This window comes from Triturus cristatus, chromosome 8 (assembly GCF_964204655.1).
Source record: "Triturus cristatus chromosome 8, aTriCri1.1, whole genome shotgun sequence".
In the NCBI taxonomy this organism is placed as follows: domain Eukaryota; kingdom Metazoa; phylum Chordata; class Amphibia; order Caudata; family Salamandridae; genus Triturus; species Triturus cristatus.
Genome location: NC_140591.1, coordinates 364,516,123 through 364,534,843, shown reverse-complemented (window position 1 = coordinate 364,534,843; position 18,721 = coordinate 364,516,123). Strand labels below are relative to the sequence as shown.

The window sequence follows — 18,721 nt, the reverse complement described above, 5'->3', positions numbered from 1 at the left end:
GCGCATGCTGTCTGCTATGGACAAATGGCAATAGCAGCCATGTTTGTCCATGCAGATGCGTGCACGCAAGCCCTTCGCGGAATCGATTCCACAAAGTACTCGCAATAGCGAGGGCAGCGCATGCACTGCTTTCGCTAGGCGAGACCTAAAATCTGGACAAACCTGCATACACAGCTACGATTCAGCAATTGTATATTAGGAAAGCTATTGTACGCAGACTTGGAAACTTTTCTGTGTTTAAATCGGACTTGCAAAGAAAGACTTTCTGAATCACGACCATGGTTTTAGAAGTCATGCCTACTTTTTAACATCTAATAATGAAATCACGTAATTGAAGCAAACCAGATGAATTTATATCAAACATTTCTGAGCAATTATGGGAATTTATGTATAGCGGACTTAAGAAAACTTAGAACATAGCTGGCAAACGTTCTGTTCAAATAGCAAAATAGATATTCTATAGAGAGCAGTTTTTAAAGAAAAAACATCTGTTTTAAAGAAATAATCACTTTCACCACCGATTCTTGTCTAATCTTAAGAACCCTTCCCAATACATAATCATGTAAAATGCAGATGGCCACATTCTTCACGAGTTCCATGCATCAAAACATTTGGCTGAAGCAAAGGCAATATGCTGCAAACAGTCACCTTTGCAAAATATGTTTAAATCCCACTGCAAACATTTCACTCCCAATTTCTGGTTTCTGTTTTGCATTGTACTTGTGCCACAGGCTGTCATCATTGTTTTTTCAAAGTGTTCATCGAGCACTTAATTGGAAAGGCTAGAACAGTTACTGACAAATGCTTATCTTCTGATGCATACATATGTGTACATTGTATAACTGTATTTCACGGTCACAAATACATGAAAATATTTAACAAAAAGGAACAAAGACCCTTTTTAGTAGTAAACTAAATTCTAAAGAGGAAAAACAGAAATAAATGGGAGGAAAAACAGATTCCACTAGGAGGAACAGTCTGAATTTTGACTCCATATGGGTGTGGAGGATTACATCCTCACTAGCAAGTAAAAATGAACTGATCTTGCAAGAGACATCTTTTAAGGGAGTTCAAGGATAAGTCTGCAGCGAATGGAAGATTCTTGGCACCGAAGTCCAAGTGACAGCTTGTTTCTCCCCATAGCACTGAGGTAATGGTACCCTCTTTCTGGTGGTGCTTATGCAGCTGTCTAGTGTCACCATAATACACCACCACATCTCACGGAACTATATGCAAACACTCTATCTTCAGTCCCCTTACAAGACTTGTGTGATGATGCATAATAATTATGCCATGTCCTGACCAAAGTACGGGCTACTTGTGTCATCTTAGTGATGATAAAGGTAGGAGCCACACCTCAAATTTAGCTCTTGAATTAAATTCTTAACTACAACTATAGAAAAATGCGGATAATAACCAAAGCCACTAATATGTAGCCTCCTTCACAAAACGTTGTGCATTAGTAAATTACAAATATGGTCATTGTTGAGTTCATAAAATTGGAGGTTCCACCATTTATAATCAACAGTGGCAGAATTCAATGAAAAACTATGATTCTGTAGATACCGTCAGCCACAGGACAATATAAGGATTCCTATTTATGGGTTTATGGGTTTCTAAATGCAAATCTGGCCACAGCAGAGTTAGACCAGCCAGCTGCCTTATAATTGAACGATTCAGCTAGGCCTCCTTGATTTAAATCTGTGTATGGTAAGGCTGTTGCATTGGTTGGCTGGTGGTGGCTCTGACTTAGACCTCTCATGGCACCTCTACCATCTTAACTGTGCTATCCTTGAAGTAAAATGTGTGAATGTCACTTAAAGTTAACAATGTTCTGGCATCACCGCATCTTTAATGCAAATGCACAAATCTCCAGCCACTGCACAGTCAGTACAATCAAGAATGCAAGCACGTTCAGCTGCAGAGCTATGAACTGTATTCCAGGACGAAACCCTGGCAAACACTGCTTCAAATTAAGCAATGCAGATGAACATAGGGTCAGAAAACTACAAATCCTGGTTCAGAGAATCGGAGTTGAAGACGTTTTCTATTTCAATGCCAGACTACTGGAAATCCTCAAATTCTGCAACTTTCCTGCCGCTTGAATTTCAATATTAAAGGTGGGACCACGGGTACTCCTACTTAATATGTCATGACTTTGGAGGTACTCAAAACATAATTATTGTCCATTTTCACTCAGTTTACACAATTAACTTTAAAGTTAAAAAAAGATTTGATTAGAATATTTTGTGATTTTTCTTCCATTTTTTAGGTCTCGCCTGACCCAGCGCACATGCTGGTCTGGTGAGACTTATTGAGAGGGCTCCAAAAAGTGTTACCAGGCCAGCCTAGAGCTACAGTGAATGAGCGCGGGCACGCGCGCCGCGTTTTACCGCGATTACTTTCGCGGCCGCAGGGCCGCTTTGATGTTTGATCGGGATCACTTTCGCGGCCGCACGCCCGCTTGGCATAGCCAATAGGTCTCGCTTTTGGGACCTTATAAGTATTTAGTTATGCAACTGTTGCATGGCTAAACACTTATAAGGTCCCAAAGGCAAGACCTATTGGCTATGCCAATGCTTGTTTCTTTTGCTTGTATAAATGTGTATGTTATAATTTAATGATAAAGAATACTCACAAAGTGTGAGGAAAAAGGTACCAACAACTTGCATATTGTTAGGGGGTCTAACAGAATATTTTTTTATCACATTAAAAAATATTTAAAGGGTAAATAAAAGGTAAAAAGTACACGTGCATGTTTCCACCATGCCAGCTTTCTGGACACTGCAAATAACCGGCAGCCGTTAAGCAAGCGGAAAAGGAGGACGCCTAGAAATCTACAACATGTGTAGATTTCTGAAGCATACTCCATGAGATTCTGTGAATCCTGAAAAATGCAGAAATCGATGCAAGTCAAAGTAGGGCTATATTTTTTGTTTGGTGAATCAGGCTGTGTAGCAGCTGAAAAACAATTGCTGGTTCCGCACTGCCTAAATGGACTCGCCTTAAACAAGTAGAGCCCTGACATGCACAAATGCAAATATGTTTCAAAGTCTGTGTAAAAGTCCAAGTTTTTTCTTCTTTTTATATTGAACTTGGAATCTGGTATAGGTGTAAGATGGCTGTTACTAGTCAGGAAACATATAATTTGTGTCCTCTCTCTTGCTGCTTACACCTGCCTTGCCTTATAATTTTGACACATGTATAGAGGGGGCATCATCCTTGCCAGAGTACATAACAGAGTTATCCCAAGTTAAAAATGGAGGGTTGACCCAAGTTCCATTACAGCAAAAATATTGTTTTCAAACATCATTGAAAGTAGAGGTTCAAGACCAAATCCAAGTGAAACATCAACAGTGCGTAGCTGGTTCTTCCTTTATACACTCGCAAAAGGAAAGCTTGCTATGTGCAAGATGCGCCCATTGCATCAAAGGTCTTTGTAGATGTGATCTAATTGGGTGAAAGTTGTCCCATGCACCAAAATCATAATTTGGCTGCCATTTTAATTACATTGTATTATTTTGCACGCCTCATTATAGTCACTGGATTACATGGTGCTAATGTGCAACATCTCTTGTAAATTTCTCTTCTCTTTTTCCTTAGGACCAGCTGATCCTTCAGGGTGAAAACAGCTCCCTCTAGAGGTATGCTTAAAAATATAAATGTTGGAGTATTCCTCTGTCTTAAGATCCTTTAAATATTGTCTGCTCATAAATGAGCATTTTCTTTTATTGTATATAAATATTCAGGCATGAAGGACCCACCTTATGGCTCTATTCTTACAAACAATTCAAATGATTTCTAAAAGTGCAAAATTGTTTAAACTCTTTTTTCAGCTATTCTTATCGCAATGTGGCTCGATTTCAGAGACATCACCTCAGCTGCTAGTTACGCTGGTGAAATGTTCATAATTACCGAAATCTTATTATGTGAAATTACACCTTATGCAAAAAAGTTTCTAATTGTTTTGGTTGCATTTCTAAATCCAAATCTAAATGTAGCCACACCAGTGGCAGCCCAGCCATCTGCCCCACACCACTGAATGATTCAGAAAGAGACATGAGGATGGAACACACCGCCCTGGCCCTCCTTGAATTAAATCTGTGTAAGGCAAGGCAGCGGCATTACTGGGCTTGAGGTGGGTCTGACGTAGCACTTGTGGCGTTGTTGCTGTTGTAAAGTGCTATCCTAGAAGTAAAATGTAGGCACGTCACTCAGAGTTAGCAATGTTCTGGCATCAGCAGATCTTTAATTCAAAATGCACAAGTGTCTGTCCATTGCACAGTCAGTGCAATCATGAATGCAAGCACTTGAATCACACTGCACTGAAATGAATTCCAGTGCTCAATCCTAGTCAAACACATACTCAATTTAACTAATGCATATCAATATGGGGGTCAGAATCATCACTTCTTGGTTCACATAGTCAGATTTTAGGCCGTTTTCTATCTCAGTCCCAGACTGCTGGAAATCACCCATTTTTAGGTCTCGCCTGACCCAGCGCATGCGCTGGTCTGGCGAGACATTTTGTGAGGGCTCCAAAAAGTGCTACCAGGCCAGCCTAGACCTACAGTGCATGTGCGCGGGCGCGCGCGTCACGCTTTACCGCAATTACTTTCACTTTCGGGCCGTTTTGATGTTTGATCGCGATCACTTTTGCGGCCGCACGGATGCTTTGATGTTCTCCGTGAGGCTTCAATAGATTGCAGCAGTTAAAACAAGCATTGGCATAGCCAATAGGTCTCGGTTTTGGGACCTTATAAGTGTTTAGTTATGCAACTGTTGCATGGCTAAACACTTATAAGGTCCCAAAGGCGAGACCTATTGGCTATGCCAATGCTTGTTACAAATTTCCATCAGTTATAATTTCAAAATTAGAGTGGAAACATAGGTGCTCTTGGGGGAGAGGCAGAGAGAGGCCACTGGAAATGTTATGAACACCCAATATGTCATAACTCTGGAAATATTCAAAAACATTACCAATGGCCTTTCTGACCCAGTTTACACCGTTAACTATAAGGTTAAAATTGCATAATTTCCTAATTTTGTGTTATCTGAGATTTGACATTAAGAAATGTCTCAAAATTGTTTGCATGCTAGTGGCTTATTCACACAGAAAATGTCTTGTCTGGAGAGATGTAATGCTCAAACTAGACTCCTGTGTGGTATCTTGCACAACTTTTATAGGTAAAGTGTGAGCTTGCATGAAAACAATCAGGCAATATACCTGTAAAACACATTTCGCTCTAAAAGCATAATTTTATGAAATTTCATGACATCTCACAAAACAAACTAAGCAATTTTGCACACCTATACTTTTCACACCTCGCTCTTGTAAGCTGAATGGATCTGAATCTTCAATGACTCACTATGGGCACTCACAAAAGAGTTTTAAAAATAGGTTGTGCGATGCCTTATATAATTTTAAAACAGAAACAAACCCCAGGGAAACCAAAACTTTCTACAGTGAACAAAAAACATCGAGTACATAACTTAAACTTAGAAAAAAACAGCTTCCTACATGGAACGCAATCAGAAATACGCTATATACCAAAAGTAATCTTAGAATCAGTAGTGGTGTTTCAAAACTATGATGAACATATGAGTAAAAACAGCGAGAAGAATAGTTAATTAAATAGCCTTCAGAACAGCTTTATGTTTGGATTTTGGGCCATATTGAATATTCTCACACCGCTTGTTCAACAAGCTACTCTGGCAACAAGGCTGTAGACCAACGCTTGATTTTTCAATGCTGATTTAATATAGGATTACTCAGAGAGACCCCTTCTGTTGATCAAGGTCACATTTTGAGTGTGACAGAGCGCGGGTAAATCAGGTGGCAAGCAGGCACATCTCTAAGCAACCTAGGGAGCCTCTTATCTCAAATCCTCAGCACACATTATGTCCCACCAAAGAAGTAGCTGATTAATTGTGTCCTTCTGCAGTATGGCTGCATTTTTTTGTGCTGGACAGGAAATGCCTGCCTTCTTTCTTGAGGGCCTATCAAACTTACTTAAGATGAAGGCTTTGATCAAAAGCACAAGGAAGCCTGCAGATGGAAACAGAGGCATTGCACACCTCATCCGCTCTTTCTACAGACAGCGTAGGGGATAATTTGAAGTCAAGAAAATAACAATATTGATGAAGTATCTTTAACAAGACTGGTTGAAAGCGCAGTGAAGAGAAACACGAAACATGTAGAAATCATTTGAGAACAACCTACTACTGCTAATATAAACAAATGCAAAAGGAAGCCATCTTGGAACTCTAGATTTTAAGAACATACCTTCAGATTCTATGGAAAGAATATTGAGAGCATGTTTGTGCGTACCATTTCAAATATTACCATAACCAAAAATGATTTCAAAATGAATGGAAACCAAGCACTCCATGAAAAATTACACAGCGCTCAAGCAGGTATAAATCATAGCCCAACCCCGGAGGCTGAAAATACATCAAACTGCCACACGTCTGCTTTTTAACGTGACGATGTCATAAATTATTCAACTCGCTAATATCTCCAAGAGGCATAAGGGAAATATTGATGTTAAATAAGTGTTTGATGCTGGAAAGGATAACAGTATAATGCGAATACCGAAATCGTAAATAAAAAGTCCAAAGCATGTTTCAGGCAAAGCAAAATTCGGTAAAATCCAAGAAAAGCATCGGGTTAAGGTGTTTGTTGAACAATCTTTACTTTGGTCAAGTTACATACACAGCTGGTAAATTTAAAATATATTCTAATATTGTATTTTAATTTATATCAGAAATAAACTGAAAGCAATACTCCTAGTTTAACTCCCAGACCTTGCTGCTCGCAATTTAAGACTGCGCCACAACCTGCGTCACACAAACATGGCGCTTTCCATACATACACAGAGTGCGCGAGACGCTCGTCAGAGGGGAGGCAGGGTAAAGAAAAAAGACTGACCATATTCGACGGCAGCTTTGAGCATGGCGTCGGCGTGCGTGGACCCAAACGCGTTCCGAACAAATCGCCGACGTCGCCGTAGGTCATCTTCCCAGTAATCCAGGCGCCAGAAATCATGAAGTTGACTGTGAAGTTAAAAAGAAAAGAAAATTTTACATTTGACATGTTAGCTCCGCCACATACTACGCACCTTAACATGTACAACTAGTCCTAAAAGAAACAGATTGGTAGACAGATTAGTGGACAGGTAAAGGTGATAAATATAGCCGCCATGTACACATCTGGCTAGAAAATGCCAGATATTTAACACCAACGTGAAATATATCAGGGCAAGCTCGAAGCAAATAAAAACGACAACCCCAACACAGCTCCCTCATTTTATTTGGGTATTAAGGAGCTCAGCCCGGTCTGGCCTGAAGCGCGCAGTTTACTGCTAAAATCATTAATCACAGCGGGCCCATTAAGAAATGCATCAGATTACACGTATTAATGGCACGCCTCGCTTTCTTTCCCAATGGTTTTAACAAGGCCTGTAAATCACCGTGTGGGCCTGGGTGTAAATAGTTTACCGTTTAATGACGAGGGCCCCTCTGCAGACTGAATTTACAATGGCGAAATTATGGGGCACTTGAATTCTGCGTTTAAAATGATGCACTGAAATATTCATTAAAATAATTCTCCACTGCCCCCAGCAACCTGAGAAAATTGCAGTTTATTTATTATTAATACCTCCGAATTAAACCTCGCAAAAATATTCCAGCCTGTGGTAATTGTCTTGGTAAATTATTATTCTACCGCTTAACAGGGCTATAAGAAGATTTTATAGCCTCGAGCGAATATAGGCCATTAGCATCCATTCCTTCTTTCAGGCTAAAATAGCTTAAATTCCATTTGAAGAACTAATACTTGAAGCTCTTTAACTAGCCCTGAAGTAATGGCCAGTAAGTACACGGAAACAAACATAACTTTTTCACTCACGGCATAGTTTTAAAAATAAATAACTGTCCAGGTCAAGTGAAGACTCGAAATGGTGTGATCAATTAGCTATTTGTTGTACTTTTGTGTTTTTTTTCTTTATATGCTTTTTCAGTATCTATGAACGCGCTCACAGAATTAATTTCAGTTTGAGTTTTCTTAGTTGCACGTTTTATAAATTTAGCAAAATGTTTTGATGATGAAGACTGTATTTGTATAGATATGCTAGAAGCAGAGAAATTCACTGTAACCTGGAGGTACTAGACATGCAGTTTGTGTTTTATTAAACATTCTACTACACTGTAGATTTGGTTGAATGCAGTTTTTCTTTAAACACATTTATTGATCCCTTTACCAATACCGTTTTGGCATTTTTCACTGCACATTGTTAAATACTTTTTATATTTCAGCATTTCTTTCTTAAACCGTTTTTTGTTTCGACTGTATATTTGAAGGTACTTTATCTTCTTTTATGCTGCCTTTCTTTTTGGTCTTGCATAGTAGCTCCCTTCTGGTCTTATACTAGTTTTTTAAGGTCTCTTTGTAGCATGCCATCAGAAATAGACACATTACTCAGGTTTTTTTTTTTTAGATTTGTCCGAACGGCAATGCCTCTGCCAATGTGTTCCACTTGTCCTTTTTAGCACTTTAAACATCCCTGGATTTAATTACTTAACATCTCACACAATTTAGTGATATCCCCTAATCATTAATACTATTGCCCCTAGTTTCTGTAGAGAAAATGTGCTGCTTTGCAATATTTTTCAATAAATCTTTGCAACTATACAATTAACTATTGATCTTTGTTTTCAGATTGCACCTTGTTAATTCAATTTCACTCTTGACTATCAACACAGCTGCATACGTGGATATTGACTAAACTATAGGCATATGGTCCTTCAGCCGTATTACCTATGATGAAGCTGAATATCGCCAGTCCTATGTTTGATCTGGATTTACAAGATAAAGGAAAAACTCAGTCTAACCATAATATATTCATGCATTTAAGTCAAGAAACGTTTTATGCTCAGAAAGATTCATTCTTTAAATATCAATTCTATTTAATATTTTTTATCCCCATTACTACATATATCAAAATATTGCACAACTCAAAAATATAGTGAGTGATAATCTGCAGATCACAGTAAAAAATATATGTTTATCTTAAACCACTGCAACTTGCTCACTACCATCCATACAACACACCAACTCTCTCTCACAATCATTTCATACTTCCACTTTTCATAAAAGCATATACATCTTATATGGACTTTGATTTTTTTTTTTAACATATTGCTCATTTAGCAAAATCAATACTGTTGCTATATAAACTTATTTCAATGTGTTCTTTCCTCGACTATTCACTGTATGACTGTTAAACATTTTTCTTATCCATAACCTTTCCTTTATTGGCTATAGACAATATTCATTTGTTTAGTGGCTATTGATATTATTCTACGCGCGTTTTGGTGACAAACTCCTTCTCCAGGACAGCCACTTTTCATTGGCCCAAAACTGGCCTCCAAACGACCAGAAGTCGATAAACTGGACTGACACTCACAATCTGTATTAATCTGGCACCCTATATCTTGTCTGCCTTTTCAGCTCAGGTATTGCAGCTTTTCTCAAAATCATAAAAAGGTCTACTGAAGTTTAAACCAAACTTCCACAATGTAGACTAAAAGCACACCTTGCAGCTTTTTAACTTTATTTATAGCTTTATTTTGTTCAAGTACATGCCGTTCTTATTAGTGTGCTGCTTTCGTGACCATACATGTGCCTGCGCTGCTCTCCTCTCAGGGATGGGATAATGGACAGGCACACAAGACATAGGGTGCCAGATTAATAGGGGTTGTAATCGCGAGTCCATTTTATCGACTTCCAGTCGTTTGCAGGCCAGTTTTGCTCCAATGAAAAGTGGCTGTCCTGATGAAGGCGTTTTTTGCCGAAACGTGCAGAGAACAATATCTATAGCCACTAAACGACTGGTTATCGTTTACAGCCAATAAAGAAAAGGTTATGGAAAAGAAAAATGTATAACAGTCAAACAATGAACAATCATGGAAAGAGCACTTTGAAATAAGAGTATATAACTGTATTAATTTTGATAAATGAGGAATGTGTTAAAAAAAAAAGTCCATATAAGATGTTTACGTTTTTATGAAATTGAAAGTATGAAATGAGTGAGTGTTGGTGTGTTGGATAAATGGTAGTGGGCATGGTGCAGTGGTTTTAGATAAACATATCTTTTGTACTGTGATCTGCAAATTATCATTCACTATATATTAGAGCTGTGTAATATTTGGATATATGTATAAATGGAAATTAAAGAAAAAATTAAATAAAACTGATATTTAAAGAACAAATCTTTCTGACCATAAAAAGTTTCTTGACTTAGATTCAGTAAGATATTATGGTTTGTCTGGGTTTTTCTTTTGTTATGTTGTATTTGCCCTGCCCCGGGTGCCCTATAGTTGCAGTCCCTTGTTTATGATTGATCTGGATGTACATTCATGTCCTGTCCCTAACAACAGAATTACTTTCACATTCACCTGGCATTCGCCACTTAACTATTTCAGTCACCGGCTGTCCCAGTTATTTGAATCGTTTTCTAAAATATAATTTCAAGCCAAATAAAAAGGATTGAGGACTCCTATTAGTGAAGGAACAAGTCATTTATTGAAGTTCAGAGAACATTCAGTTCAAATCAATCTTAAAACCTATAACATCTTCAGATCACAGATTGTAAACATAATCGGCAAAATAATCCCGGAATGTAGGCAAAGGAATAAACACAAAGGAAATGAGCATTAAGCACAGAATAAAAGAAATATAAGGCAACATGCCAAATCCCCAACAGCGAGCTGAAATCAAAAGTGACTAGTACCAAGGGTCAGATGTACAACCATTTTTAGTGGTGGCAAATGGGAAATCAAACCCGTTGGCGACCGCTTAAAAAGAGTGGTGGTATGTACAAACCCTATTTAGTGAGTCAGGAACCAATTACTGACTCGCAAAATAGGGTTTGCGAGTCGCTATTAGGAGGGGCGTGCCAAGGGTGTCCCTTCCTATTACCGATTTGTACTGGTATGTACCATTGTTTTACAACCGCAATTGCGATCGCAAAAACACTTGCAGTTTATCACCTACTTCAAATAGGTGGTAAGCCACTCGCAAACAGGAAGGGCTCCCCAGGGGACCCCTTCCCCTTTATGAATGGATGCAAAAATATTTTTTAAAAGCACTGACAGAAATGCTTCATTTTTCTTTTTTAAATGCAGCCCGTCACAGACATGGTGGTCTGCTGACCCCAGCAGACCACCATCCCTGTGAGTGCTAGCCATTCCCAATGGGTCGCAAATTGCGCTTGCCTCATGAATATTGATGAAGCAGGTCAATTGCAACCCCATTAGGAATCGCAAACAGTGTCTGAGACACTGTTGTACATTCCATTTTGCAAGTCGCAAAACGTTGCAATTTGCGACTCGCAAAATGGAATGGTCGTGGATCTGGCCCCAAGGCCCTTTTTAATGTAATTGTTTCATCAAACAGTCAAAAAAACGAACCAATTCTATCATGAATCTATGTTTATTTCTATTTTCTAGTAAGCAGAAAAATACTCCACAGATCTCTCTCTCCGACTCGTGATTTCATCAAGCAATTACTATTACATTTAAACAAATGTATCTGTTATGTGGTTTCCTCTATTTGACCACTTATTTGCAGAGCAACCGAACAGCTCCTTTCAGCCATCTAGAGCCTGTCGTTTAATATGCCGGGTCTACAACCGATGCCTCCAGGAATCATGTAAATTATACTAATGTTATCACTCATATTCCATAGGCTCACTGGTGTGCCAACTTGCATCTCTGACACTGTATTATCTGTTGGAAATCAGACTTTCCCATACCGTAAACATTCAAGCCAAAACCTTTGGTCAATTTTCTTTCTATTTAGTTCTCTAGTCACATGACAGTCTAACCTTTTTTTGGTGTTTTTCTAAACGCTCTGTCTTTTCCGAGCCTTTTTTGATTTCCCCAAAGACTACCTAGAAGAATTTACAAGGAGGATGGCTCCTTGTTTACAGGGGCTCATGTTTTGTAGTCCTTAAGCTTGTAACGGATATTCCAACCTAAACATAGGTTCAGGACAAATATCCACTTCAGACAAACATTTTAGCTGCGCACATGACCTACAGGACTTCAAATGCTTGTGCTGAAGTGACCAGGCTCTACCAGCCAGTATGCTGACGTAACCTCTACATTGCATGTTGCACATTACAAAATACATAAACACTGGATTCCCATCGTCCTGTACAAATATAATATTGGTCATTCTTCTTCAACTATTTTTGTTTACTTGTGCTTATTTAGTTCATGCTATGTTGCCAACACTTCATATTGTGTGACGAATCACCACAGAAGGGGTATCTCGGCACTGAAGCACTGACCCAGAGGAAGGACGAAAAAAAGAGTGCAATCAAAAGGGAAAGGTATTGAGTCACGTTTTGAAACAAACAAAATCAGAGCATGTGGGATTGTGAAACGCAAGTCTGTTCCAGGGGAAAGGACCCAGAAATGAAAAAGACCGCACGCCATGTCGGACTGTACAAATGGAGCGTGGGTAGAGCAAGAATTGATCCTTGGATCTCAGATTTCTAGTAGGCCGATAAATAGAAAGAATGTTTTTGAGATATGCCGGCCCTTTGCCTTAATGCCTTTATGTACCAGGCACAGTAGCTTAAAAATAGCTTGCTTCCTAACAGGAAGCCAGTGCAGTGATCTGATAAGTGCGGGATGGGAGCTTTAGAACAAGACAGGCTGCGGTAATTGGGACCACTTGTAGTCTTGATGGGAGAGATTCATTAGTTGCTACCGCTAGGGCGTTTCTGTAGTCTAAGCGGCTAACAACAAGAGCCTGTGTGAGAGTTTTTCTTGCGTAGAGAGGCAACCATTGGAATACTTTTCTCAACATTCGCATTATCCCAAAACAGGTGCCGCATGTACCTTTCACCTGCTCTCTCATTGTGTCAATTAGGATGTCTAGATTTGTGACCACCTTTTTGGGTTGAGGAGGGGTGCCTGATGTGGTTGGCCACCAGTCATCCATCCAGCGGTCATGGGCCTGCAGAACAGCACAATTTCAGATTTTTCACCGTTGAGCATTTTGGGACATCCAGGAAGCAAATTTCTTCATACAGTCCATGAATTTCGGTTTAATGGATTCGGGGTTAGGGCCCATGGAAATAATCAATTGTGTGTCATCTGCATACGAGATGGCACCAAGGCCACAGGACCTTACTACTTGAGCCAAGGGGTGCCCCATAGATGTTAAAGAGTACAGGGCTCAATGAAGAGGCCTGAGAACTTCTTTAAATAGTGACATGATCCGGGATTTGAAGGGATAGAGTCATACTCTGACAGGCAACCCTCTACAATTTTCATCTTAACTGCCCTTCAGTCAACAGCTTAATTTAACTTGTACCATTTACCTGTTTGGGTTTTATACCCAGAGTAATAGTCCTATACATGTGCTATAGTCCATAGTGAATACCTTGTGTTTATGTTGTTTTTACACTATCCTGCATAAGCACAGTCATCACCCAATGTGCTTAATCATTTCAAAAGACTACAGAAAGCACATACTACAAAGTGCTTTTCCACTTTCGTTCAAAACATCTATATTCTACAATAGCCTGTTATCAATCTCCAACATACATTTTCTAATTACTTTTGAGGGGCTGGAGCCAGATGAATTTCCAACATTTTTATGAACTATCAACATTTAATTTGTTTAAATACCTAGTTTTGCAGGATTTAAATTTAGAAGAATGTCCGATTTCGCACTCGTATATTTGGGCACCTTACTTTGTGGAGCCTTCATCTACAGTGAAGTCAGGCAGTTTTGCGGCATGCGTATTATTTGTGGAGACCACTCTTACATAATTGTCTCGTGTCAAAAGTTTGAATCTTATAGTTAGAAAGGCCATAAGCAGGAAATTAAAAGTTTTAATATCATTACCTAGATAGTAAAATCTTTGAAAAAAATGTCTATTGATAAGATGTTATCCCCATTGTTGGAAGATGCACTGCATCACCTCAGAAGGTAGATGCTTCTCTCAATCTGTCAGATGTCATCAGCTCAACTTGTCCACTCTGGTATTCAGGGACCCTGCTCGATGGTTCATTATCATAGAAATGCCCTGGCACTGCAACCAACTCCAGAGGCACAGCCTCTTGGCACAGGACACAGGACCCCTACCCTCCCTAAGTGTTGAAACACTACATGGCAGTGGTGTTGTCCATGAGAATCTATACTAGCCTCCATTTGATGGATGGCACGCAACTCCAACAGACTGATGTGGATCCGAGCTTCTGCTGTAGAACAATGTCCTCTGATCTCTCACTCACCTACATGGCCCCTCAAGCCACTAGAGATGCATTCATCATCACTGCCAGCTCTATGTGGGGGAAGGGAGAGGGGGCTGCCACAGGATCAAATGCATTTGAGCAGCCACCACTGAGAATCGCCATCTCGTCTGAACTCTGTGACATCTGTCAGATTTGATTATGCTGGGGCTATTGGCCCTTCGGATTCTATTGCAGACCCATATGCCACCTGGCATAGCTCACAAGAAGTCTGAGACCTGCCCTAATGTTATCCAGGACTACGTCTGAAAAAATCAGGATCACACCTCGAATGTGCTTGATTCATGCCACGGAAGGAAGGCTCAGAACTGTACTGTGACCAAGACAGCTCCAATGAATGAAAAGCTCTGCAAAGGCGTCATGTGCTACTTTAAGAAGTTTGATTGATAGGAAACCCCAAAGATGTCAAGAGTTCACCGTCATCTGTAGGTGGTCTACAACTGACTGTGGTGAGCCCACCTTCAACAGCCAGTCACTGAGGTAGAGGAAGACCGGTATCCCTGACCTCCGAAGACGGGCTGCCACCGCCAACATCAATTTTTTGAAAATCCAAGGGACAGTGGTGAGATGAATAGGGAGCACAGCAAACTGAAATGCTCCGTACCTACCTTGAAATACAGGTAACATTTGTGGAACTGCAGGACAGCTTTATGAAATACGCATTCTGCAGGTCCAAGGATACCATGCAGTTTCCGTGGTCCAGGGCAGACAGGATCTGGGCTGTTGTGAGCATTTTAAATTTGTCCTTCTGCAGGAAGATATTCAGCGGTCGAAGGTCTAAAATAGGTCAGAGATCCCTATCCTTTTTTGGTGCAAGGAAATAGCAAGAGTGTAAATCCTCTCCTCAGTCCCGCATCCTCTCGATAGCACTTTTGGAGAGTAACACACGTGTCTCCTGAAGAAGAAACAACAGGTGTTTTTCTGAAATGTTCTCTTAATAGAGGGTATGTTTTGTGAGGCAAAACGAAAAGTAGGGCTTAGCTATGCTGGATGATTTGTAAGACCCATCTGTCAGATGTGATGGATTTCCTCCGTGATAGGAAGTGCTGGGTCCTGCCCCCCAGTGAATGGGCTTGTGCCACTAAGCGCAAACTAAAGCAGATTGGTGGCTGTGTCAGAAAGGGAATGGAAGTACTGATGCCCCTGCTGGTGAGCTACCTACCAGACCCATGTCCGTAGCCTTGAAAGGATTTGGGTGTCTGCCGTACTGGAAGCGGAACTCTCTTTGCCTACACACCAACCCTCTGAACTTTCTGAATTTGTGTGGAAACTGCTTGGCAGGGGTCAACAGACCTAGGGAGCATGCCGTGGTTCAACTTACCTTAAAGTGCTCCAGCGCAGAATCTGACTTTTCACAGAAAAGGTATGAGCCATCTAAAGGCATATCCATGGGAGAAGCTTGCAATGCACCTGAAAATCCTGTGACTCGCATCCACATGTGTCTGTGAAGCACATCACTGGTACCACCTGCCCTTCCCAGGCAATCAGTAGTATCTAGTCCAGCACAGATAACACCTTTGGCTGTGTCTTGTCTATCATGAACTGTCTGAGCTGGGAATGCCCTAAAGTCTCTCAGGACTGCAGACAAGATCTTGCTGGCCACGTCCCACCAGGCATGCATGCATTGGCCCAATAGGCAGACGCCATTAACCAACCACAATGCTAGACTGGGTGAGGAAAACAAACACTTGCAAATGCCTCAATCCTCTTGTGTTCCCTTATCCTGTGGAGTCATGGGGAATGAATTGGAGCTCTCTTTATTTGAAATCTGAAGCACAAGGATCTATAGAGTAGGATGTTTGGTAAGAAAATCAGGATCACCAGGAGCCAGTTTATGATGCTTGGCTGACTGCTTATTTACCGGTGGGCAGGAAGAGAGTTTTTACCAGGTGGTCATCAAGGTAATGGTGAGGGCCTCATTAAAAGTGAGCTAAGCTCAGACGTGCCTGGCCAAGGTGGCAACATTTCTGTAAGTTTCTTAGTTTTAGTCTGAATGAGGGCAGCTGACAATCTAGAATATCAGTTGCCCTCTAGGCCATCACTTCCAAGGAGGCACTTTCTTTCATTGGTGGCCCACTTTGTGAGTGAAATCCTGCCTAGAGGGAGTTTCAAGCCTACTGGCCTCTGGTAACTCCATGTAAAGTGATCATCCTCTGCGAATTAAGGGGGGGGGGGGGTAGGGGGAATCTCCATCCCCACCATCCCCATCCCCATGCTGGGGTGTCCTCCTTTGTTCAGAGTCAGAGCCAAAAAGATAATGGAGCCTCTGCTCCGGGTCAGAGTCAGGATGTATGACATTTGGTTGCGTTTTGTAATCTCGTAGAGCGACATTGGTTGAGGTGGAGCTGAAGTTGGTTTTGTGTCTGACATCAGCATCAGCACTGGATCCTCTGCCTGCATCAGTGCAATCGGTACTGGCATTTAAGAGGAAACTCCTTGCCTAGGTCTTAGATTGGGAGTAGAAGCATGTACTGGAATCGGTATGGGCCAAAGTTGGTTTCTCAAGGGGTAAGAGGGTGCAGAGGAAAGATCAGCAAGTGGCTACCTGGCTGAGGGATGCTTCAGTTACAGGGTGTCCAAAGGTACGTCAGAGGAAGCCAGAAGTATACCAAAAATCTGCAGCGTTTCCTCCTTAAAAGCTTCAATCTCTTACAACATCGCCGATGGCTCGGGAGAATTAGGGTGCAACGGGCTCAGCTGAAGAATTGGCTCTGTGACTGGAGACTCACATTATGACAACTTTGTGCCTAATCTTTCGGTTCTGAGTGGTGGAATGGGGTTGAGTCCTGTTTTTTATGCTTGCACTTGGACTTAGACATGGACTTGCCTGAGGACTTTGAGCTAGAAGTTGACCACTCGTGGGAATGGCCTTGGGAGTGGGACTGAGTCTTCAGCCACGACTTTGAGCAGAATCAGGACTTGCTTGAAGGTCATGACTTCTTGTGTTTGGCAACACACACCTTTGCTTCCCAGAACCTCTGAGTGCTTGAAGGAACATTTATCATGCAACTTTGAGGTGTGGCCTGCACCTAGACACCGGAGACACACCTCTTAGTAGTCTCTCACTAACATTTATTTTCTGCAGTTGTAGCATGGTTTGAAACCTGTCGTTTTAGGTGTGGACATCGTTCCCTAGCACACTAGAAATCCATTTAGAAGTCATCAGAAGACCAACAAAATTGGGAACAAGGTTCTGGATCCATGTCAGAAGGTGCAGAAAAAATTATTATTGTCAGCACTCAGGGGTGGCACTTATATGCATCTCCTCTCTGTCACTTCTGGGGTGGTATGGAGCCAGCGCAGTGCTGCACATTGCCACCCAGCGATGCGCGGGAGCACTGCTGAAGACGTTTCCTGGCCAAGTCTGGCACCTGAGGAGTATTTTAAGGTGAAGAATATGTGGTTTATTCAGAAAGTAATATAGTAATTCCCTTTGCCACCGATGGAATTAATGCAGGCATTCTGCACTTTGGTGAAAGTAACCCATTCCTTCTGTATTGAGTCCCAAGGTTACGTAGAAGCCATATATAGTGGTGAAAACTATTTTTAGCCATTTTCAATGATGTGTGTCTGCATCAAATCATTATATTATTGTAGTCAAAGGGGATGAATTACCTAAAGGTGGTTGGTTGGTTCACATAACCACACATCACCTTTTCGATTCCTCCGAACCCTTACCCTCCTCTGTTTGCCAATAAAACCTGATTGAGGTAATCTTCGGTGTGTCATTCCTGCAGCATTATGATCAGAAGGCCACTTGTCCTTTCATTATTTACAAGTTGCTTTGTGGGGTGCATGAGGGAGGATGGAAACAAAACAAACCTTTTTGAAGCCTCACAAGACATCTAGCAAGTAAATGAGCATATTTATAAAATCATACAACAAAATTACATGCTAGGACAGGGCATGAGAGTTAAGCTACTTGCGGCATGTATTTATTGGGACTAGAATAGAACAACATATGGTTGAATTGTCTAAAAAGGTGCAACACCAGGTCATTCCTAGCATATTTATTGCAGTTAGGCTCAAGTATTTAGGGGACATGTGATAATAACCTAATAATCCTATAACCACCAACAATAATGGGAAATTTTATTCTGGTTTCCAAATGGTAAACTTACTAGAAAATACTACATTTGAATTAAAAACACATACTTCATTACATTGCTCTGTTTTAACCAGTTGTAAAGCATCACAAGCTGAATGCTAACCAGCCTCTGGAAACTGCTTTGCTAAAAGGATTTCATTGCAGGAGTGATCTTTATCCTGTAGAGGAAAATGAATGTCTAAACAGGTGTTTAACCATGAGAGAATAATAGAATGACACACTGAATCCAAAATGAGGTGGTGGAATTCAACTTTGGGTAATTAGGAACTGAAAATCGTT

The 18,721-nt window shown here is 40.7% G+C and overlaps 1 protein-coding gene across 6 annotated transcripts in view; it reads right to left on the bottom strand.

Moving 5' to 3' along the window:
• The window catches only part of NBEA (neurobeachin), a 1,788,010-nt gene that overhangs the window by 658,480 nt on the left and 1,110,809 nt on the right, over positions 1 to 18,721 (bottom strand). For all 6 annotated transcript variants that reach the window (XM_085621699.1, XM_085621702.1, XM_085621701.1 and 3 more), the window contains one exon: positions 6,932 to 7,056. In XM_085621699.1, coding sequence (XP_085477825.1) covers positions 6,932 to 7,056 — 125 coding nt within the window. The remainder of the gene's footprint in view (positions 1 to 6,931; positions 7,057 to 18,721) is intronic.